Source organism: Sebastes fasciatus, chromosome 11 (assembly GCF_043250625.1).
Source record: "Sebastes fasciatus isolate fSebFas1 chromosome 11, fSebFas1.pri, whole genome shotgun sequence".
In the NCBI taxonomy this organism is placed as follows: Eukaryota; Metazoa; Chordata; class Actinopteri; order Perciformes; family Sebastidae; genus Sebastes; species Sebastes fasciatus.
The window spans coordinates 10,272,598-10,295,508 of record NC_133805.1 but is presented as its reverse complement, the minus strand read 5'-3'; the positions used below and the strand labels follow the sequence as shown (position 1 = coordinate 10,295,508).

General features: G+C 40.9%; 3 protein-coding genes across 4 annotated transcripts; 1 reads left to right on the top strand and 2 right to left on the bottom strand.

Moving 5' to 3' along the window:
- Positions 1 to 1,940: 1,940 nt before the first annotated feature.
- Positions 1,941 to 7,511, bottom strand: LOC141776716 (ras-related protein Rab-18-B-like). The gene is made up of 7 exons (XM_074650480.1): positions 7,306 to 7,511; positions 6,785 to 6,840; positions 6,629 to 6,690; positions 5,610 to 5,682; positions 5,010 to 5,128; positions 4,174 to 4,240; positions 1,941 to 3,486 (listed from the first exon to the last, which is right to left on the bottom strand). Exons 1-7 carry the CDS (start codon positions 7,371 to 7,373, stop codon positions 3,314 to 3,316), a joined length of 618 nt encoding a protein of 205 aa, XP_074506581.1. The 5' UTR covers positions 7,374 to 7,511; the 3' UTR covers positions 1,941 to 3,313.
- Positions 7,512 to 8,975: 1,464 nt separating this feature from the next.
- ptchd3b (patched domain containing 3b) lies at positions 8,976 to 11,890 on the top strand. The gene is made up of 4 exons (XM_074649727.1): positions 8,976 to 9,768; positions 9,852 to 9,973; positions 10,053 to 10,198; positions 10,379 to 11,890. Exons 1-4 carry the CDS (start codon positions 9,049 to 9,051, stop codon positions 11,887 to 11,889), a joined length of 2,499 nt encoding a protein of 832 aa, XP_074505828.1. The 5' UTR covers positions 8,976 to 9,048; the 3' UTR covers position 11,890.
- A 1,113-nt stretch (positions 11,891 to 13,003) lies between these two features.
- LOC141776715 (ATP-dependent zinc metalloprotease YME1L1-like) lies at positions 13,004 to 22,154 on the bottom strand. Of its 2 annotated transcripts, none has more exons than XM_074650477.1 (18): positions 21,961 to 22,154; positions 20,567 to 20,710; positions 20,234 to 20,411; positions 19,468 to 19,557; positions 19,110 to 19,219; positions 18,512 to 18,662; positions 18,325 to 18,408; positions 17,789 to 17,962; positions 17,468 to 17,620; positions 17,162 to 17,294; positions 16,535 to 16,597; positions 16,213 to 16,325; positions 15,941 to 16,096; positions 15,608 to 15,759; positions 15,366 to 15,492; positions 15,169 to 15,242; positions 14,981 to 15,067; positions 13,004 to 14,880 (listed from the first exon to the last, which is right to left on the bottom strand). In XM_074650477.1, exons 1-18 carry the CDS (start codon positions 21,991 to 21,993, stop codon positions 14,737 to 14,739), a joined length of 2,166 nt encoding a protein of 721 aa, XP_074506578.1. In that variant the 5' UTR covers positions 21,994 to 22,154; the 3' UTR covers positions 13,004 to 14,736. The 2 variants fall into 2 exon arrangements, with proteins under 2 accessions (XP_074506578.1, XP_074506579.1); XM_074650478.1 differs by having other exon boundaries at positions 17,789 to 17,941.
- Positions 22,155 to 22,911: the final 757 nt, after the last annotated feature.

The window sequence follows — 22,911 nt, the reverse complement described above, 5'->3', positions numbered from 1 at the left end:
TTGCAGTAAGTTATATTAACTTCCATGAGACTGGATTATCATCCAACGCTAGAGTTTTGACAGCAGCTATTTGAATAAACCCAATGTGAAATCTTTTGACCAGTCCTTTGCTTTAAATCACTGCTTTGCAGTGGCTGGAGCTGCATACTTCTGTTTCACTAAACTGTATTTAGTGGTAGTTTTCATGTGTGCAATTGTGGGTCTCGCAGTTTCATTATATACTTTCAAATTGCTTTTTAAAAAGGTTGTAATATGGGAAGACGGGTGGCATAGCGGACTGAGCAAGGAGACAGTTCTTCAAGGGGAGCGCTGTGGTTAAAGTTCTTCTGATGAGCATCGATCCAGCTGAAGGATTCACGGTGATAGTTGCACAGTTTTTATATTTGTCGCAATACATGTCAGTAAATCAGCTTTTTCAGCAAACAACTTTACTGTTTTGGTTCACTCTCACGGCTCTCATAGCGTCGATTTCGGTCACAACAGGCAGCTAACTGTTTTCAGAGAAAAAGCACTAAAAAAAGGACTGTAGGCTAACTTTTCAGCACTAAATGGCCAATGGCTAGATAGCAACTAGCTAGGAAACAAGAGCATTTAGAAGCTAAAGAAGCCAGTTAGCTTGGAGGAGACCAAAAACAGAGCTAAAAGGACGTCCGTTGGGTCACCAAATGCGACTCCAAATTAATGCTAGTGCTCCATGTTGGCTGTATGTGTAAATAAGGTGCTGCTAGCTAGCTTCTCATACTAAATTAAAAAGGGATACTATGTTTACAGCTCGTTTCCGCTGTGGCCTAAAAGTCAGTTAAAGGTAGTGTGTAGATTTGGCGGCATCTAGTGGTGTGGTTGCACATTGCAACCAACTGAGTTCCCCTCCGCTCACTCCTCTCTTTCCAAGACTGCGGTAATGTGAGCCGCCAACTGCAAAGCGGTGGTAACGCCGTTCGCCACGCTCAGAGGCCATCATTACCATAATAACACACTGTGGAGGAGGAACGGTTTTGCACTCTGCGGCTCACGTCACCGCAGTTTCACAAGTGTGTTGGAGAGCTACGGTGGCCTCCAGGTAACATAAAGATGTGAAAGGCTCTCTCTGGAGCCAGTGTTTGGTTTGTCCGTTCTGGGCTACTGTAGAAACATGGCGGAGCAACATGGCGGACTCCGTGAAGAGGACCCGCTCCCTATGTAGATATGAAGGGCTCATTATAAGTTAATGAAAACACAACAATTCTTAGTTTCAGGTGATTATACACCAATGAAAACATAGTTATGAATATATTATATTCCATTTTTGCTAATAGATCCCCCAAAAGTGTGCAGCAACACAGTTCCTTTAATGCAAGTTCAAGCTTTTGGAAGAGTTCCTGATGAAATTGTGAATTGTATTGTAATAAAATAATAAGATAAGTTGCTCACAAGTACAATGTGATGTCTGTCTATGGAAAAAAAATCTGTATTTTCTTGAAAAGCAAACATGTTTATGCTGAGAGACACAACTGTCATCTGTTTTTGATGTTAAAACATAACATCAAATGCTAAATGAGATCTCAGGAGTTTTCAACTGCCAAAAACGTATGTTATTGGAAATACAGAGAACATAGATAAGCCTCGGGAGAATGTCTGGTAGAGAGACTTGTGGCGAGCGTCCTACATCTGGGGACATCCTGACACCACACATAAGCTTGGAATCACTCTCAGCCCTCTGGGACTAATCTACAAAACATGATTAACAGGATTTTTCCTCTCCCGCTTTTGGTCCACTTTTTTTTTGACATTTTGTGCAAAGAATGTTTTCAGTCTTGCGTGTACAACAGGCTAGTCATCAACAAAGTATTGTGGAAAGAGCACCTCACTCCTGTTTCCACTGTAAACCTGCTTTTGATTAGACGGGCTTCTAGACAACACAGAGACGTAACGGCGGCTCTCAAATGGCAATTAAACAATAATTAGTCTTGAGGTTGTCATTTATTTCAGTTTTTGAAACAATACAAACGTTACTGGACCACATCTCTCACATGTCCTTCAATGTTAAGGCAGATAACAATTTATAACATATTGCTGAATATGATTCAAGTAGGCGCACAGCAAACGCAACAGGAAAAAAAAAGTACAGGGATAAAAAGGTTCGACGTGATTTTAAACAAGAAAAGAAGAAAGGATTTCAAACAAATAGCGACAATACATCAAATCCATACTATACTGTAGACAGGAAGCTCTTAGGAATGCTCTCCCAATATACTGTGAGAGAAATGCCTTCAATAAGTCAGTGGGACATATAATGGACCACAGCACCACACGGAAACTGATAAATAAACAGGGAGAAAACAGGCATACAGGGTCAAGCTGAGACTAAATGAACAAACTGCTTGTCATTTTGCCAGATCAGATGGGCAAAAAAAGCTGTGAACTCAAGTGAGTAAAAGAGCATATTTTATTGTGAGAGCTCTTAATACTGTAAACCTTACACTTGCAGCTGTGAAAGTTATGGTCCAGATTAGACATGCAGAGATGAAGACAGGTTTGGTTGCAGGAAATCCTGAAAGACAAAGACGGCTACTTGTCTTTCATATTTCCATTTTGAAGAGAGGAAAACAGGAAATTGGTTCATTTGGAAGCCTCTATACGTTCTGAAGCATAGACTTTGATTGGAAATCACCATCAAACGAATAATAATTAGATTTGATTTAGTGTCGGTAACCAGGGTCCATTGGGAAATGTCTTATTTGGTAGCATTCACAGTGTCGAGGTGCTTAATGACAGATCACTACACATAACAACAAGCCTCTTCCAAGTGACGTGTGTGACATTTTGTACTTACAGCTACATAGAAGTTGACATTTACATCTCACAAAGCATAGGCAGGGAACTTGAGGGGACTTCTGTATTGATTATTTGGGGTAAAATTTGACAAGCTGTCCGCTGTAACCTACAAATTGGTTTGTGTAATAGGCACTGCGCTATTAACCTGATGCCTTAATGCACAACAGGATCACTGCTGCCAATAAGCTAAATTCAAACCAGACATGTGCTCGTGCGACGTACACTTGGCATGTCAATTTAAAACACTATGCTTCCTCAAGGCAAGAGGCTATTTTTGCATGATCCTTTCATTCATGTTTTTAAACAGAAAGTAGTGACAGATGATGATTGAAAAGGAAGTGTGCAAACTGCAGAGTCCTTTTGACCGACAGAACTACGCCAACAATAAACTTTTTCTTTTTTTAAAAAGTACTCATCCGGTTCCACATCCCTCAGTTTCTGGTCCGTAGTCATTCCTATCAGGTTGGTGCTTTTTTCTTCTTCTTCCGTCTGTCCGTTTTCAGGGTATGGAACAGTATCCTCCACATGCCCTGCCGCCGCCTTGCTCCTGGTCATCCAGACGGACCCTCTGACCCTGGCTTTCGCTCTCCCAAAGCCCCGGAGTCTGGAGGATCTTCTCCACAAGCTCCTCAAAGGCACACTGGACGCCATCTTTGGTCTTTGCACTGGCCTCTGTACAAAGGAAAGAGAGTTACCAAGATTTATAAGATCAGCCAAGAAAACTGGTAGAGCACTTTCCAAAAGCCCCCCTTTTAAATCCAAAACATCTTTCTCTTTTACAACATAGTAAAGTTATGATAGAGATTTTAAAATATCCCCGTGTTGACAAACATGACATATAAAGTATGACATGGCTTCATTTAAGTAGCCGGAGACATCCAGTGGGATGAAGACATCCTCACAGCGGATTAAATTCCTCGACATCTTCTTGCCCAGCCCTTTTCAAAACCCCTTAATTTAGCCGTTCTAAAATGGAAACTCCACAGAAACGTTAACGTAATTTTCCCAGAGAGGGTCAGATTGGAGATGAGAATCAGGAACACGTGTAGACATGGGATCGGATAAATGAAAGCCCGCTAGATTTTAATCATAATGCAGTTCTTCTGGAGCGGCCGCATCTTTCAGCGCAAGAGACTTCGAAATGCCAAAAGCAGTATAAACAAGGCAACAAACCCAAGCTAAATGCATGACTTACTTAGTGATGTCTTGACTCGTTCCAACTACAAAATTACAGTTCTGACTTTTAAGTACAGTATGGTAGGTTTTAATGGCTGTACAGGAAGTTACATGTTATGGCTCTATTAGTTTAAATGACCATGTCTGACCACGTCGGATTTTTACTCTAACATGGATACTTACCAATAAAAAGCATAGAGTGTTTCCGAGCAAACTTCAGCCCCTCATTTCTGTCCACTTCATGGTCATCCTGAAAAACAAATAGAAGTCCTATGTCATTTTCTCTATTTGTTTGATTGAACATAAAGTGAACACGTACACGAACAAGTGAAGCAACATCAATGGCCGGTGAGCACATTTATGAAACACCTTTGAGTATTTCTGGCGTTGTATCATTTTTTGTTTTTAATATCAATAATTTGAGAGGTGAGTAAAAAGCCATGGTTAACATTAAAGGGATAGTTTGGGTGTTTTGAAGTGGGGTTGTGTGAGGCACTTATTCATAGTCAGTGTATTACCTACACATAGATGACCACACGCCCCCAGTTTGGAGAAGCAGACAGAAGTTACCGCACAAAACAAATAAAATATTGGTTTAAGTGTACGCTACATTTAGAATATTTTCACTGCTTTACCTTAATGTCTGAACTGAAGCCTTCATATCCATCTATGCTCTCGCCAAAGCCACCAGACTCCCCTGAAATAAACTGTAATTTTACCTTGCAGAACACCGGGGTCGCTGGTCTACCGTAGTTTGTTTGTGTTATTGTGAGACTTTGGTGATCTGACTAACCAAATTCACACAATAACATAAAGAAAGTAATCGATCGAGGCAGCGGTAGAAACACCCGAACTATCCCTTTAAGGCCAACTTTGAGCCTTTATGCTGCTTATCCTGAAGATAAATGACCAGATTCCAAGATCTTTCAAGGAGATGGGCTGATGGGACAGTGACAACTGTAACTGTTTAAACGTGTATTGTACTGTATGTGTCAAACTGGCACAAGCCGCAGACTCACCCGATCGATTTTGTTCCCAACAAGCATCTTCACAATGTCATTGCGTGTTGTGTAGGTTTCCAGCTCATTCAGCCAGTTTTCGAGCTTCGTAAAAGTCTCGCGCTTTGTGACGTCATATACTGTCAAAACCATGCAAACAGAGAAAAGGAGTTAGAGGGAATATTTGATACAAGTATAACATATTTCTTTGAATGGTACTAAACCGACTGCGTCATTGCGAAAGTATAGCACCCACCCTCCAGTTCCCCCCCAAGTTAACACTCTTAGCTTTGGCAGCACTTTCGCTGTTGTTTGCACTGTTTAGCGCTGTTAGCTACAAGCTGCGGCTCGCTGTCACCATGTTGAGAGCCGTTGAGAAGCAATAGAAATGCTCCAATTCCTGTATTTAGCACCTTTAATAGTACAGTTTTTAATAGGACACTGCAGTTATCTGATGGCTGTTGATTTACAGTATTTATCCAAAGTGACTTACAGGCTCATGTGTAAAGAAATGTTCTAAAAAAAGCAGAGAGTGAATATGATTCTTTTACTGGAAAGAGAATTGTGTCTCTAGGTCTGGTATTGAACATGTTATGTGGCTTAATAAGCATCATTGTTTACCAAGTATGACTCCCTGTGCACCGCGGTAGTAGCTGGGTGTCAGGGTGCGAAACCTTTCCTGTCCGGCTGTGTCCTGCAGAGAGTAAAGACAATTATCCCCAATTCTAATGTTGAAAACAGGGGTGACCACAAGGGAAGTCATTATAAAATAACCACAAAAACATAACACTGAAAGAGAAAGCAAAATCTAATTAACATGTAGTTATGAGGTTCTATTACCTGTGAAAATATTAGGGCTGTCAATCAATTAAAATATTTATTCAATCACAAATTAATTTTACATTTCTTATCTGTTCAAAATGTACCTTAAAATGAAGATTTGTCAAGTATTCAATACTCTTATCAACATGGGAGTGGACAAATATGCTGCTTTATGCAAATTTATGTAAATATTATTGAAAATCAATTAACAAAACAATGACAAATATTGCCCAGAAACCCTCACAGGTACTGCATTTAGCATAAAAAAATATGCTCAAATCATAACACGGCAAACTCAAGCCCAACAGGCAACCAAAATTATGTTAAATTTTGGCGAGGAAAAACTGCATGGACACTTTCAAAGAGGTTCCTTGACCTCTGACCTCCAGATATGTGAATGAAAATGCGTTCTATGGGTACCCACGAGTCTCCCTTTTACAGACATGCTCACATGCAGTTTGGGTCAAGTCATTGTCAAGTCAGCAGACTGACACACTGACAGCTGTTGTTGCCTGTTGGGCTTGAGTTTGCCGTGACATTTCTGTTAAGAAAAACAAATAATATAGTGTGTGAGTTCAGTGTTTAGGGATTTGGTTATGGCCTCACTGTGTATGGCGTGTTTTCATTGGACACTGGGACTTTAGGGCCTCATGAAAGGAAGTTTAACCTGTTTTTCCAGTCTTTTTTCAGTGATTCTGGCTGTGCAATGTCACCATCTTGTGGAGAAACCCTGTAGTTCACCATGTTTTTCCTCACAACAAAGACTAAACAATAGAGACTATCCAGGTATGGGCTTAATGACTGACTTAAAGTCTTACCCAGATGGCGAGCTTTGCTTTGTTCCCATCTATTGCGAGAGTCTTTACTTTGAAATCCACACCTGAGAGTAATAAGAGAAATAAATCATGATTATGATCAGTAGTTTGCATATTTCTGTGTGTATATTATGTGTGAATGTGTGTGGAAGTTAAAACCTATTGTGGCTGACTGGTCTGGATCAAAGGTATCTTCTGTGAACCTCAGGAGGAGACTGTTAAGGGAAATAAAGATAACATGTAAATAAGCAGCTCATACAGTATAGTGAGCTGACTACAGGATCTATTAGGGGAAATAAAGATAATAAGATGCAAATGAGCAGGCAGGGCAAATAGTATAACAGGCTTTAGTGAGTTGACTACAGCCTTCTTCTCTGTCAGATACAGGAAGATCACAACAACAACACAGTTTTAGTGTTGACAGTTAACTGAAGATAAACAGCAGCATCTCTTATTAACAAACACAAACACCAGTAAGAGTTGTACTAACTGCCTATATGACATTGATGTTATTTGTCACCTAACTGTCAACGTTTTAACAGTAAGTATTGGCAGAAAAAGGACAACCAGCTAGCTGTAGGAGCAGCTGCTGAGCGATGAGGGATAAACTTACATAACAAGGAGAATGTCAACAGGCTAACAGCTAACAGCTAACAGCTAACTACAAAACACACACAAACCTCGACTTCCCGACTCCACTTTCTCCAATTATCAACAGCTTCAGAGTCGTCAGCACGTCGTCATCCATATTCCTGTAAAGAGCTGGTTTCTCTCGCACTTGGCGACGCTTTTATTGATGATTTTCTACTTGTTTTTCGGGGCAGCAGGCGGCTAACAGCTAGCAGCTAGCAGCTCTCCGGTGAGTGACAGGCTGCTGGATCACGCAACTTCCGCCCTAGGTTCGACGTTCGACGCGTGACGTCATGAAGGTTCAAGGGGTTTGAAAATAAAATAAAAAATAAAAAATGAATATGTCCTCAGTATGTTCTTATTGTATTGCTGTAGGATTGGTTTAAAACTTGGTTTTAAAAATATAAAAAAATAAGTGTAGCCATTAACTAATTGGTAAAATGTGACATAAATTGATATTTTTCTGTTTTTAATTTGCTTTTTTATTTATTTATCTTTGTATTAATTCCCTTATTTATTTATTCTTCCCTTTTATGATAAAACACCTGCTGAACATGTTATGCAATGGCTTTTGGGGGATTTTTGATGTCTGGTTTTCTTTCAGGTTGGATAATGTGAGGACGTAGGTGTGGGTGGCAGCCTGTGGGGTGCTCTCCACAGGTCTGGCGGTCCTAATAAAATAAATAAATACAAATTAATATGTCCTCACTATGTTCTTATTGTATTCTTGTAGAATTGGTTTTAAACTTGGTTTTAAAAATATTAAAAATAAATGTAGCCATTAATAAATTAATTGATAAAATATGCCATAAATTGATATTTCTGTTTTAATTTGCTTTTTTATTTATTTGCCTCTGTATTAATTCCCTTATTTATTTACTCTTCCCTTTTATATATTTATGTATTTATTTTAAGTATTTTTTTTTAATTATTTATTTATTTATGCATTTATTTGTAATTTATTTTAATTATTTATTTATCTATTTTTGCATTTATTTGTAATTGATTTTATATTCATTTTTAAATGTATGTAATTAAGCATTTATTTAATTATTCCTGCACGATTTTTCCTTTGCATTTCACCCCTTATTAATTTCCCCCAACTTTATTTCTGTATTCTTTTCTTTACACATTTCTTTACACATACGGAGCCGGGGATGAAGACTATAAAGTGCAGCAAGCTGGCTTGAATATAGTCGATCCAATCTATGCACTCTGACCCAATGGTTTGTATATTTTAAACAAAGCCACATATTCTTTTGCTAGTGTTTTCCAGTTTACCCTGAAGCAGAAGTGAATGAGGGCTCAGAGGGAACTAGTCAACCATATAAAAAGATTGTCAATTGACAGGTAGAAAACAAAGATCCACATTATAATACGTCTTTGTTCTATACCTTCGCTACATTTCATCAATTTTCAAGGGCCCAAAAGTGTAATGTTACCTCAACCACGAGAAGGAATCACCTGGGGGCTTCAGCAACTGGAAACCATTGACAGTAAAAGTATTGAAATGGAACCAGTGAGCCGTTCTACACCAACCGTTCTTCAATAGGCTCTTTGACTGAGGCCTTCCTCAAACCTCATCAGTCTCTGTTCATTACAGAGTGGGCCAACCGTGTTATTATGCAAATCTCCTCTCATGAAGGAGCTGAAAAGAGTCTGCAGCACAATAAATACAGCTGGTTGTGAACACTCACAGCTCTCTCTAAAGGAGCAACTCTTTTGTATTCCCCAAAGTAGTTTTTGTACCAAACACAAACCAGAAATTTTAAGGGAGCAATTTTTTTACAGCTATGGCCAGATTCCACACAGATTGCATAGAGAGACCCCTCCGCATCTGGTTTGAGATGATGGGCCATTTTATCGGATCTCATCCCTGGTGGTTCTTGATCGCTCCCCTTATTCTCTCGGCAGGTCTGGGGAGCGGATTTTATCTCCTCGTGGACCGAATGTCCAACGATATCGAAGAGCAGTTCACGCCTCTCGATGGACGAGCCAAGCTGGAGAGGAAATACATCCAAGAAACGTTCCCGGGAAATGATTCAACGTTTTCACGTTTAAGACTGAGCACGGATGGGAATTATGCAACTCTCATAGCTACGGGTGACGGAAACATTCTGAGCGTGGAGTCACTCCAGGACATCCTAGACTTGGACTTTAAAGTTAGGAGTATGGTCGTGCAGTTTGACAACCAGTCATTTGAATATGTGGATGTTTGTGTTGAGGCGATGAGATCCTGCACCTCTAATGACATTTTAGATATTATTGAATACAAGGCCAACAATATAGACACAGTCAATTTGACATTTCCGTGGTATTACTCTGATTTTGGGAGTTTTCCTTTATTTTTAAGTCTGGGGAGTGTGAGATTGTACAAGGGGAGCTCAGTAGTTGAAACTGCTGAAGCCATACAGCTCCATTACTATTTACACGAGGACAACAAAACAAAGACTGACCTTTGGTTGGAGAGCTTCATTAATTTGCTCTCAAACAAATCATCAACTTCCATTCAGGTGAGCAGAACTTTAACACATTCCAGTGTTTAAATGATCAGCTTTTTTTGCTTCTGTTAAATGTATTAATAACCTTTCTATAGGTTTCGTACTCCACCTCCATGTCAATGCAGTGGGAATTTAAAAAATCTCCAGCATCCGTCATCTATTTATTCTCCATCACCTTCGCCATTGCCATCACATTTTCGATCATATCATGTTGGAGGTTGGTAAAACATCTGCTGAACATGTTATGAGATAGATTTTGGATGTATGGCTGTTTTTGATCTCTGGTTTTCTTTCAGGATGGATAATGTGAGGACAAAGGTGTGGGTGGCAGCCTGTGGGGTGCTCTCCACAGGTCTGGCGGTCCTGAGTGGATTGGGTGCTCTGTTGTTGTTGGATCAACCTTTTGTCATGACAGTTGCCTCTTGTCCTTTCATGATATTAGGTAGGTGCTGTTAAACATACAGGTCCATGAGGTCCTATTGTCCAAGGTTGAATCAAAGTTAGAGAGTACTCAAAACAACATTACTTCCTGTTAACCTAAAAATCACAAAATGCATTGACGTTGCATTCTAATAAATTATGCCATTTTTAAAATCTGTCTCCTTTGACTTTTAACCTAAAGGTATTGGACTGGATGACATGTTCATCATGATCTCTTGCTGGCAGAGGACCCGCGTTCTGGACAGCGTCCCCGACCGGCTGGCCGACACCTACAAAGACGCCGCCGTCTCCATCTCCATCACCACCCTGACCGACGCTCTGGCTCTCTTTCTGGGCTACGGCTCGCCCTTTGGTTCGGTCCGGTCCTTCTGCCTGTACGCAGGGGTTTCTATTTGCTTCTGCTACCTGTACAGCATCACTTTCCTGGGGGCTTGTATGGCTTTGAACGGACAAAGGGAGGCGGAGAACAAGCACTGGTTCACCTGCGCCAAAATCCCAGAAGACTTACCGTCCAGTTCCAAAGCCTTCAGTGTGTGCTGCGTTGGGGGGAGCTACGATCGGATCACTGAGAAAGAGGAAACTGAGCCGATAAGTTGCATTTTTGAGCGGTTCTATGGCCCGTTTCTGACCCACAAGTTGATGAAGGCTTGCGTATTTGTCATATACTCAGGCTATCTGGCTGTTAGTATCTATGGTTGTTTTATCTTACAGGAGGGACTCGACATCCGGAATCTGGCTTTGGACGATTCCTACATCATCGATTACTACAACGATCAAAGGCAGCACTTCTCTGAATACAGCTGTAACGTGATGGTAGCGGTGAAACAGCCCTTCCCGTACTGGGATGAGGATGAACATCTACATTCGTGCATTTCAAACTTTGAGAGTTTGAACTTTGTCAACGGCACTTTCGCTTGGTTTCGTTCCTTTCTACAGTACGCAAATGCGACCGATCTCGATATAAGTTCTCAAGAGGCTTTCCAAACACATCTGCCACATTTCTTGGAGCTCAAGTCCATGTTCAAACAAGACATCAACTTCACTGAAGACAATACGATTCAGGCCTCTCGCTTCTTTATTCAGACGCTCAACAACGCAACAACGAAAGACATGATGATTGGACTCAGGAGAACAGCAGAGGAATGTCCGGTAGAGCTACTGGTGTACCACCCTGCTTTCATCTACTTTGACCAGTACACCGTCATCATGGACAACACCATTCAGACCATCCTGGTGGCTGTGATCGTGATGCTGGTCGTCTCACTCATCCTCATACCCAATCCTCTTTGTTCCATTTGGGTGGCTTTCGCAATTTGTTCAGTCATTGTTGGCGTGACGGGGTTCATGGCGCTGTGGGGTGTAAACCTGGACTCCATCTCCATGATCAACCTGCTCATGTGCATCGGTTTTTCTGTTGACTTCTCAGCGCATATTTCCTACTCTTTTGTCTCCAGCCCCAAAAGGGACGTCAACGAGAAAGCAACGGACGCCTTGGCCCATTTAGGCTATCCGATACTGCAAGGAGCACTGTCCACTATTTTAGGAGTGGTGGTGCTGTCCATGTCTGGGAGTTACATCTTCAGGACATTCTTCAAGATTGTGTTTCTTGTGATTACGTTTGGGCTGCTCCACGGCTTGGTGTTCATTCCAGTGTTTCTCACTCTGCTTGGGGCCTGTGGGAAGTGGTGTTAAAGTGGGGATGTCCAGTTTGTGAATAAAATGTTGAAGTCAAACTGAAATTTGAATTCTTATTTTTTCTTTTCATTTTTCAAAAGATGATTTTTTGGGCATATTTGTGGAAACTCTGTCTAAGCTTCCAGCCTGTTAGGGAAATGTGTCAAAGTCAATATGTTTCCCCTTACCTTAATCTAACCTCATCGCTAACCGCAACCACTTATCTCACCTACGCCTAACCCTAACCTAACTAAAGCACCATAGGCCTTTCTCACAGCAGACATTTTGACTTGTCATATGGTGCCTTCAAATGAAACATGTGAGCTTGTGTTTACAACATGGGAAGTCGTGTCCACGATATGCTTGGCGTTCAAGTGGTTAAGTTATAAGAACACCGCTGCTAAGCAACGGCAATATTAACGTTACTGTCGGCGTCTAGAAACCACAGAGGCTAACGATTTAGCAAGCTAGCAAGCGGCTAACAAAATGCAGTAAATGCAAAGGCATAATGACAGAGAGGAAGAAGATGGGACTGTTGGGATATCAACATTTTCCTCAAACATATTATAAAACAATATACGACTAAAATTACAATATATTAACTTATTATGCACTGAAAAATTTACTACCATGGCCTCTGCCATGTATGACAACGTCAGCAAACACGTCACAACTCGTAAACTCTGAGGTTTCTGAAACTTTCCACTTACGTGTTTGTGAATACCACACGAGGGGGGTGTTCATATGAACTCTTCTCGTGAACACGGTAAACTTTACCCCATTTGAAGGCACCATTAATTCCTTTTAGCTCCGTTTTGGTCTCCACCAACTCCTGAGGCAAACATCTGGTTCTTTAGTTGCCAAATGTTCAACAATGTTCGCCAGTTTGTTACTAACCTTGTCAGGGTGCCGTTTGGTGCTAGACAAGTAGTATACAGTACGTTTATCAGTGCTTTTTGCTAAAAACGGCTGCAACTGGAAATGAGCTTTGGACAGTAATATCAAAAAGGAAAAAGATGAGGCCGTTGGGAATATCAACATTTTCCTCAGACATCTAATTTGTAACAAAGGAATGTGCAGCATCATTTTATAGTTATGTAAAAATAAATCCTAAATATACACCAAAACAAGCTTTTATTTGGGCTTCCTTTCATTTATTTCAGCAGCACAAACATTCATCAACCATTGCCATCACATTGTTGAGAGATTGTGTCAATCAACAGCAGAGAGCCATTCAATGTGTTCTCAGCTTAAAAGCGTTTCTATACATCTATATACAATGTTCCCATGACATCCCAATCATATATACAGCTACACATGGATAAAAGGCCAATAAACTGAAGAAATAAGGGCTCAAAATTAAGCAAAAAAAACTGAAAAGGGTAACACCATGGAGTACATATGCTGGTGGTAATCTTGACAAGCGCTATACTTTTAATTAAATGTTCAAAAATGCTAAAGTATGGATTACAAATACTGCTGCTGCTGTAACTATTCACTAGAAAATTGGGACATTCAACTTCACAGAGGCATAACTGCATGTTTCTACCCACAATCTGAGTCAAGTGTGTCACTTTACAATTAGAGATGTTAACAGCTTAACTTCCTGTATACACAGAGCCAGTAAACTGAACATTGGCATCTTTCTTCCACTGCACAAAATGTGTTGAAACAGAAATGTATAGAGCACTAAATGTTAGATATCTCTGCTATGAAGTAGCCAATGGACAATAACTGATAAATGGCCTTGTTGTTCGTCTGAATAATCTAAAGATTAAAAGTCTTTAATCAACTCATTTCCAAGAAAAACTGATATTTGCGGAGGCTTATCGGAAGCCAAATTCAGACTATTTAAATAAATTAGGCTGCAATACAAGTTTCATATCCTAAAGATAAAAACAGCTTGTTTTTATCGCATGCTTTTTTGAGGTTGAGCAGCAGTAACTGTTCCATCTGTACACGCAGCATAAATGAAAATAAATTACACGAAGAGTGCATTTTCAATTTATACACTTACCTAAAGTGCTGACGTTATAGTTTAACTTTATACACTTAATACAGTACATTCCCCAAAAGGCCACCTTTAAAAATAAGTAACAGGGACATAAGCAGAGGGGGGCAGGAGAATGTAAATATACATGATCCACCAATTATCCCAGATACAAAGATTCAGATGGAAAGACAAAGTGCAGCTTCCCATTGGGACACTTCTTGGTGCCAGATTGAGAGACGCGCAAGCTAGAAGTGGAGAGTGTAGCCTGACCTTGAAGATATACTAGACAAATAACAGATACTAACACACACACTGGAAGACGACTGACAGATAGGAGTTGAGATTAAGTTAAAGTCTCGTTACAATGATTGACAGAAAAGGAATCTAAACAGACCTGGGTGAACAGAATTTGACCAAATTTCAACTCCTTTTTCAACAATTAACTTAAAAAAAAAAAGGGAATCCTACCCGGATGCTGTTTTTCACAATTGAGGTGCATGATTACATTCATGTATTATTTCCTCCCAGCAACTGATAAAGTGACCTGAGCAACATCCTCCCCAACAACATTAGGCTTTAACCTTCATCACATACAGAGAACCTTAGCAGCATACACCTGCTCACCTCTGAACACAGGAAAGTCACAGAACCACCCATCTGGGAATATTGATGAGACTACACGAAGGGAGACAGCGTGAAGATATGAAATAGTCCCACATAAGTCAAGAGACTTTGTGAATGCAGGCCATGACTCCTCTGATTCACTGCTCGTGAACTGATTCCATCCCTCCTTCCGTGACCCCTGAGCTCTTAAAATCCGACCCCTTCCCCACCCACGTTGCTACCCCCGATTGTTGCGGTCCTTGCCGGTTTCATCTGGCCTCCAGGGCCTTGCCCTCCAGGACCAGCCGAATCTCTTTGGCGTCCAGCGTCTCGTACATGAGCAGAGCATCCGCCAGGTTTTTGTGCTCTTTGGTGTGAGACTTCAGCAGGGCTTTGGCACGCTCATATGAATCCTGGAGACAGCAAGAGAAAAGATGGTGAGAAAAAAAAGCTTGGTTGGGTCGCTGAGTTGTTTTTTTTTTTGTTCAGCAGCAAAAATAAAATCACACACACCTTCAGTAACACCCTGATTTCATGCTCCACAGCTGCTTGCGTCTCTGGGCTCTGGGCTGTCATGTCAGTATAGGTCATCACACCCAACTGGGAGACAGGAAGGGGAAACAAATACATAAATGTACATGAAATTATTGCAACTGTGATGCATGTGCAGTACAAATACTAAGTCCCAGAAGTTAGTGTACCTTTTCACACATTCCAAATCTGGTCACCATCAGTTTAGCGATCTTTGTGGCACCGTCAAAGTCGCTTGATGCACCTGGAGAAGAAGCATGTTGCCTTTAAAAATTCCAGCCTGCCAACCGTCTTTTCCTCGTGTTGGATAATCAAAAGTTACATTCTACCCCGTATGTTTAAAACATTTCTAGGAACTCTGTCTCACCGGTTGTGATGTACTCGTTGCCAAATATAATCTCCTCTGCTACACGGCCGCCCATACTGACGTCCATCTGGGCCAGTAGCTGAGCACGAGTCTCGCTCCAGCGATCGTCATCCGGGAGCATGGACACCTGACAAAGAGACATCGAAGGAGATGATGTAAAAAGTTTAGAGTAAAGAGCAGTTTGCACCAGACTTGGTGTCAAAGCTTTAACCATTTAGTTAACAAGCTCTAGGTTCCCTTACATGTCCCAGACTGGGGCCTCTGGGCATGATGGTAGCCTTGTTAATGGGCATGGCATCTTTGGTGTAGTAAGCCACGATTGCATGGCCTGATTCGTGGTACGCTGTGATCTGCTTGTTCTTCTTGTCTATTTCCGCACTCCTTCTCTCAGGGCCTTAAAGAGAAGAGAAGAATTAAATGATTTTATTGACACATTCTCAACGCAACTTTGATGAGAGCGATGCGAGTCATAATAAGTACTATGCTAGATAAAAACACAGCCAATCAGGATAAGGTTTTTGCAGGGAAACAAGAAAGTGGTGTTTCTTTGCTAGCAAAGCCTCCTCATTACTCACCCATGAGGATTTTGTCTTTAGCAAACTCCAGCTCCTTCATGGTGACCATGTCTTTGCCATCGACTGCTGCCTTCAGGGCGGCCTGGTTGACCAGATTTTCCAGGTCAGCGCCAGAGAAGCCCACTGTGCCCCGGGCAATTATATTGGCCTCAATAGCTGCAGAGATAACATGCGACATCAACAAAGCTCTCACGGTTACAGCCAGACTGGACTACTGTTGAGGTGAAGTAAATAGCAAGCAAATTCAGGATTAGCAGATGCTGATCTCACACCTGGATCCACTTTAATCTTCTTCAGGTACCAGTTGATGATCTCCGTGCGTCCTTTCACGTCTGGTTTGGGGACAGTCACCTGCATGTCAAAACGTCCCGGGCGGATCAGGGCACTAAAGAAGAAGATCAGCTGGTTAGGAAAATACTGATACTGTGTCAGCATACGACTCTGGGTCACTGCATCAAAAACTGCCTCTGGGTTGCAGTCCATTCTTTGTTACTGACAAGGAAAGCTCTGAGGGTTTTAAACTTTGACATAAACGTGCATTGTAAACGCTGACATTCGCACAGGCTATAGAAAGACACACAGAGGTAAACGTACTTATCCAGAGCCTCTGGGAAGTTGGTTGCTCCAATGACGATCACGCCTTCGTTTGGTTTAAACCTAGAAAATAACATCACAGGGTACGGGCAAGTCAGTGTCTGAAACGCAGCAGCTATCCTCTTTCTGTTATGTATTCTCACCACAACAATCTACACAACACTTCATTTCATATTTTGAACCACAATGCAGTACTTCATTCATGTGTCGAACCATCACTGTTCTGTATTGTATGGAATTGTGATTAAATACTGTTCGTTATTATCTGTAGTTGAATAAGTCAAATGCAGGCCACGCTGCAAATCAGTCAGCAGGACTGTTTGAAGGTTAGGTACGATTTGCCATATATTTAATTTACTAGATTAGCCAAAAAGACATTCTAATGTTATTTCATCTATTTATGGTTTCTTGATAAAATTTCTTTCAATGTACAATATCGCAGTAAATCACTATCGCATTATAAAATTACAGATTTAATGCCAGAAGATTTTATCCGTATCACCCACCCTACTGCGCACACATGCATTGCAAACACCATAGTGCCAAATTTGCTTTAATTTAAAACAACTCCTCACTCAGTACATTCCTAAAATTATAAAAAATGCAACGGGTAATTTTAGAGATTACCCATCCATCTCTGCAAGTAGCTGGTTGATAGTCTGTCTGGAGTAAGGGTGCATGGGAGACTCGATCCTTTTCCCACCCACACTGTCCAGTTCATCGATGAAGATCACGCAGGGAGTGTTTGCTTTAGCCTCCCCTGGAAATAAAAAATAAAATAAAAACACATGTACTACAATGTTCAGCACAACAATTATGATTAGTGTTGTTGCCACAATCATGCAGGAGGAGTCAACTCTACACTCTCAAGTGGTTTCTGAGAAAAGGAAACCAGCAGGAAGGTTGATTTTGATGTTAAAATAATAATCTCACTGAAAAGGTTCCTGATGCGGCTGGCTCCCACTCCAACGAACATCTCGTCAAACTCGGACCCGGAGGCGTAGTAGAACGGCACATCTGCCTCTCCTGCCACCGCTCTGGCCAGTAGAGTCTTTCCAGTCCCGGGAGGGCCAACCAGTAGAACACCTAAAGGAGAGAGAGGCGAGGAGATGAGGAAGAATGAGAAATACAAAAACAGATCTCTGAATGTGCAATCCTCATCATAATACTCTAACACACGTTTTCGCAGAATGTTTGGTAATCATGAAGCTTTTCATCCAGCTTTAAAATGCACTGTGAACGATTGGCCCCTACCTTTTGGCAGCTTTCCTCCCAAGACTGTGAACTTCTCGGGGTTTTTCAGGAACTCCACCACTTCCTGCAGCTCGTTCTTTGCTTCTTCCACCCCTTTGACGTGTTCGAACGTCACGTTTTTCATCTGCACAGGGTCCACAGCAGAGTCCAGGCCTGATGTGGTCCGGAACCGTACTGTCCAAAATGGTTAGATTAAAGTTCGAAATCACACTGCATGGCACGGTTAATGAACTCACAAACACACACTGCCTATTACTGAGGATTATTTAAAAAAAAAAAAACATCCGATTGCATATGTTAGTGCTTCAATACTGCAGGTTAGAATGTGTTGTTGTCTGCAAAGAGCAGAAAATGGCTAAGTTATACCGAGCTTATTTCTTCTCTTTTAAGGGTTAATACATGTTCAATAAGCATTGATTTAGTTTAGCAGGCAAATGCTGTGCTTTATTATCAACATTCATATTAAAATATTAACATATTGGAGGTGATTTCATGCATGACATGAAATGAAAATGAATAGAAAAAGGAGCCTCTACCCGATATGAAGGGCGTCTTGGAGATGCCATAGAGCCCAACAAGGAGCAACACCAGCAGGATCAGACGAGTCCTCCTGAGAGAGTCTGAACAGTCGAAGCAGGACAACTATACTATAAGCACTGTTTAATGCTTAATAATACAATATGTGTGATTCAATTCAAGCTTGTTCGTCTTATTAAAACTTGCCTTGTGTGCGTTGTGTCAAGGCTTGGGCTTTCAGGAAACCCTCAGCAAAGCCCCTCTTGAAAGCATCCTGATGTCCATCTGGGATGTTCTTGTTCTTCACCAGCTTGTCTAGACTTTCAACTTCAACCACCTTGTCACGTGTCAGGAAACCCTGCAGTACGAAGGTAAGCTTAGTCAGCAGTATTCACAAAGCCAGAATACGCTGTCACGTTTATCACACCTTTATGCTCAAGGAAATCACACTGGTCACTGCCTTTATTTTTAGACTCCTGCACAGGCAGAGCAACTGTAGGCCCCTTTTTGTATTGTCAGGCAGGTGCTTAACAGTTGAGAAAAGAACTACAGATGTGGTGCATTTTTTTACTCTAGGGCTGAATATTTTTCAACTTGAAATCTCAGCCGGCCTTGCATTGTTTTCTAAAAAGGAGCAATACACAGATAATGCTGTTGTTGGTAAGGCCACAGGTACATTCCAGTTTTAAACTGTATCTTTAGCATGCTTATTACATTAAGCGTGTTAAGGATATGCTTAATATAATTAGCACATAACGCATATCCATAATATGCTTATATTATGTAAAGCATGTGAATAGCTTACCTTCATAAAAGATGGTGTGAACCCTTCAGACTCCAGGGGGCGGTCAGAGGCGGACTGCTGTCGTCTGGTTTTGCTCTTTAAAGTTTTAAACCCTCTGCTCGGAACCCACACTTGAAATATACAGGAAGCATATGATGTTTAAATTGATTTAAAAGCTAGCCATGTTTCAACAGCAAATAACTTTACTAAATTAGCATAAACTGTTTATATACACCATAGATAGTATTGACAATTAACTGTAATGTTTGTTATTCTCTCAGTAATGTTATTTATATTGCTGTCAAATGACATACAAACCAACTCCAGTAATTCACGTTTGGGGTTATCAATAAACTATTACATAGTAATCCATAGTTACCTGGCCAGTGTTGTAGCTCAGTGCAGACAGACTGAAGAGGTGACGGGTGCTGCCTGGAATAAGACATGGGCATCGCACCACCTGAGAATCCTGGGAACAGAAGACAAGCTTTGTGTCAACCCTGAGATACCTTTAGGGAAAAATAGGTAGCAGAGGCCCTAGTTGCTTGTTAAAGGGTAACTTTAGTATTTTCAACCTATTTTCCCATGTTTTTGTGTCCAAGTGACTAATGGGGACAACATTTTTTTAATTGGTCCTGGTACTATAAAAAGTCAGAAAAAGGTGAAAAATGTCGATCAGTGTTTCCCAAAGCGCAAGATGACGTCCTCAAATGTCTTGTTTTGTCCACAACTCAAGGATACTGAGTTAACTGTCATAGAGGAGTAAAGAAACCAGAAAATATTCAAATTTAAGAAGCTGGAATCAGAGAATTTTGACTTTTTTGTCTTAAAAATTACTCAAACTGATTAATCAATTATCAAAATAGTTAGTGATTAATCGAATAGTTGACAAGTAATCGATTAATCAATTAATGGTTGCAGCTCTATTCATCAGAATCTCAAGATGGATGATAACCACCTCCACTAACTAAAGACTCGGCAATCATGTGTAATTCTATGCGTCAAGTGAAACACCATATTTAAACTTCTTGCAGATTGTGAAGTCTTGTGATGTTGTATTAATTCATGAGTGATGAGGAGGAGTCGGGCAAGAGCAACAGTATAGTAAGGTACAGCATGAGAGGCCTGTTTAATAACATTCTCACCATGCTTATTGTAGTAAAAGGAGTGTGTAGAAAGATGCGAGGTCCTCCAGGCTGTCTGTCCGGCCAATGGACGCGGCGCCTCCTGTGGACTCAAGCGTGGCAACACGCTGTTCACCAGCTCATCCAGCTGCCGTGCTCCCAGGTCTGATAGGCCAAGCTCACGCAGGTTCCACATGGGCTGCACACACATACCATTTGATTTATATTCCTGACAAAGTAATTCTGGAACAGGTTTATGTTAAACAACTTGGGAGGATGAAAACAACTACATGTAGCATCACACTGTCTCTGGCTTGATACAGCAATTACAGATGATGTCCTACTAAAGTATACCTCTGTGCGGTGTTGTTCCGAGTCCGAGGCATGTTGCTTGTGTTTTCTTGACTTGCAGGTGGTGCTGCTGCTGCTGCTGCTGCTTCCCACTGAGCTCTTCATAGAGTGGAGGACATTGATGAGGTGGCTGAGAGGTACAGTCACCTGTGATCACATGTAATCAACAGTGTGTGAATGACGTAGTTTGAAAATGAAAGATTTACGACTGTGATATATATTATAATTAACGTTATCATCACAAACCCTATTTAAAAATTTGTAATAATTTTTGGACTTTTTTTCGGACATGTTTTGCATATTTTACTAATAATTTTCGTACGTTTTGGGGATATTTTTCACTAATAATGTTCAGACATTTCTCGATATTTTTCATGTATTTCTCAATGTTTTTTCATGCTTTTAGCTTGTAGAAAGTCCCCTTTACAAATAGAGCATTTGCCATAGCCACCCCCTCCCTCTGGAACTCACTCCCCAAACACAACCTGTCCACATTCAAATCACAAATCAAAACTCACGTTTTTAGAACTGCTTTTAATGTGTAATTAATATTGTGTGTTTAATATTTTTATGATGTCCTTGTTTTATTATCATTTTATCTGTGTAAAGTGTCTTTGAGTTTTCAGAAGAGCGCTATATAAATAAAATGTATTATTATTATTATTATTTATTAGGTAGTCACAGGTAAAGTACATCAGCTAGCTGGTGTTACAAAGTCAATCAGAATCAGAATCAGAATCGTGTTTATTGCCAGGTGTAAGAGGTATACACTAGGAATTTGCTTTGGTTTTGTTGGTGCAAGTCAAACAGTATAATAACAAAAGAATACATAAAAACATTAGAATAAAATAAGAATAAAAAAATTGAATTTCTACCAATATACAATATACAAAATAAGCTATAAACAAAAATAAACATGATATTAACAGATAGTGCAAATATTGCCATGTGTCTACATGATGCAAATCAAGCTTATACGTTACTTATTTCTAAATAAAAGTAGTTGTATCCGGGTGATTATCAGTAGAATAGTTGGTTGAACTGCTGATTTATTTGACTACATCCACACATGTAGTTCATTGACGCAGTTCCCATCTGGCAGCTAAAGAAACACTGAACCACAACAGTAACATTAGATAACTGGAACTTCTCAGCACTGTCTGCATTTGTTTCATTAAGGTCAGCTAAATAGAAAGACAACGATATTGACACAATGTCCACTGACAATTTGTCTTTCAAATCATCAAACTATAATAAAAGGTCGACAGTGAGGCTCATAAGAGAAGAAGCTAAGGTGAACTTAGCTCGCTAGCAGGCTCAGACAGAATCATAACAACAACAATGCTAGCTAAAGTTAGCATCATGTTAGCATGGCCTAGAGTGTCCTGCTGTCTTACCTGAGGCTGGACAGTCATTGACAGAGAAAACATCTTTTAATTATCGCTGGTACACAACTGTTGTTAAAGCTACACAAGTTATGCGACTGTCCCGGAGAGTTAAAGGTGCGTGTTTCTTCTACTTTATCTCTGCAGCAGGTTAAAGCTGAGAACTCCAGCTGCAGCAGTCCGACAGTTGAAGAGAAACCGGATATGACGTGGTGATGTGTCGGTCAGCGAACGAGCCGGTTCATTGAGCCGGCTCTTTTAAGTGAACGATAAGAGCCGGCTCCCGTTATTTATTTATTTATTTTTTATTAAAGGGACTGTTTGTAACTTTTTGTGACCCGGCAGCCATGTTGAGATCAGTTGAGGAAATACCAAGCACCGCCCACCAGCCGGAGCAAACTTTCTAATTTTACAGCTAAACAGTAATAATAATAATAATAATATATTGGATTTATATAGCGCTTTATAGTAGTCTCAAAGACGCTTTAACATAGTCGGGGGGAAAACGGTGTGAGACAGACAGCGACATACACAGGCACAATCACATACATACACATGGACTGATGGGTAGGGGGAAGGAGGGGGCTACGGGTAAGCAGATGAGAAAAGATGTGTTTTGAGGCGGGACTGGAATGTGGTGAGGGAATCAGAGTCTCTGATGAGATTGGGGAGTGAGTTCCAGAGCTTGGGAGCTGCCCTGGAGAATGCTCTGTGCCCAAAGCTGCGGAGTTTGGACGTAGGGGTGGAGAGTAAACCAGCCGAGGTGGATCTGAGGGACCGTTGAGGTTGGTAGGGGGAGAGGAGTTCAGAGAGATAGGGGGGTGCAAGTTGGTGAAGGGCTTTGTAGGTGAGGGTCAGGATTTTGTAGGAGATCCGGTGGGAGACGGGGAGCCAGTGAAGGTCTTTCAGGACTGGGGTGATATGATGCCATGATTTGGTGTGGGTGAGGAGTCGGGCAGCTGC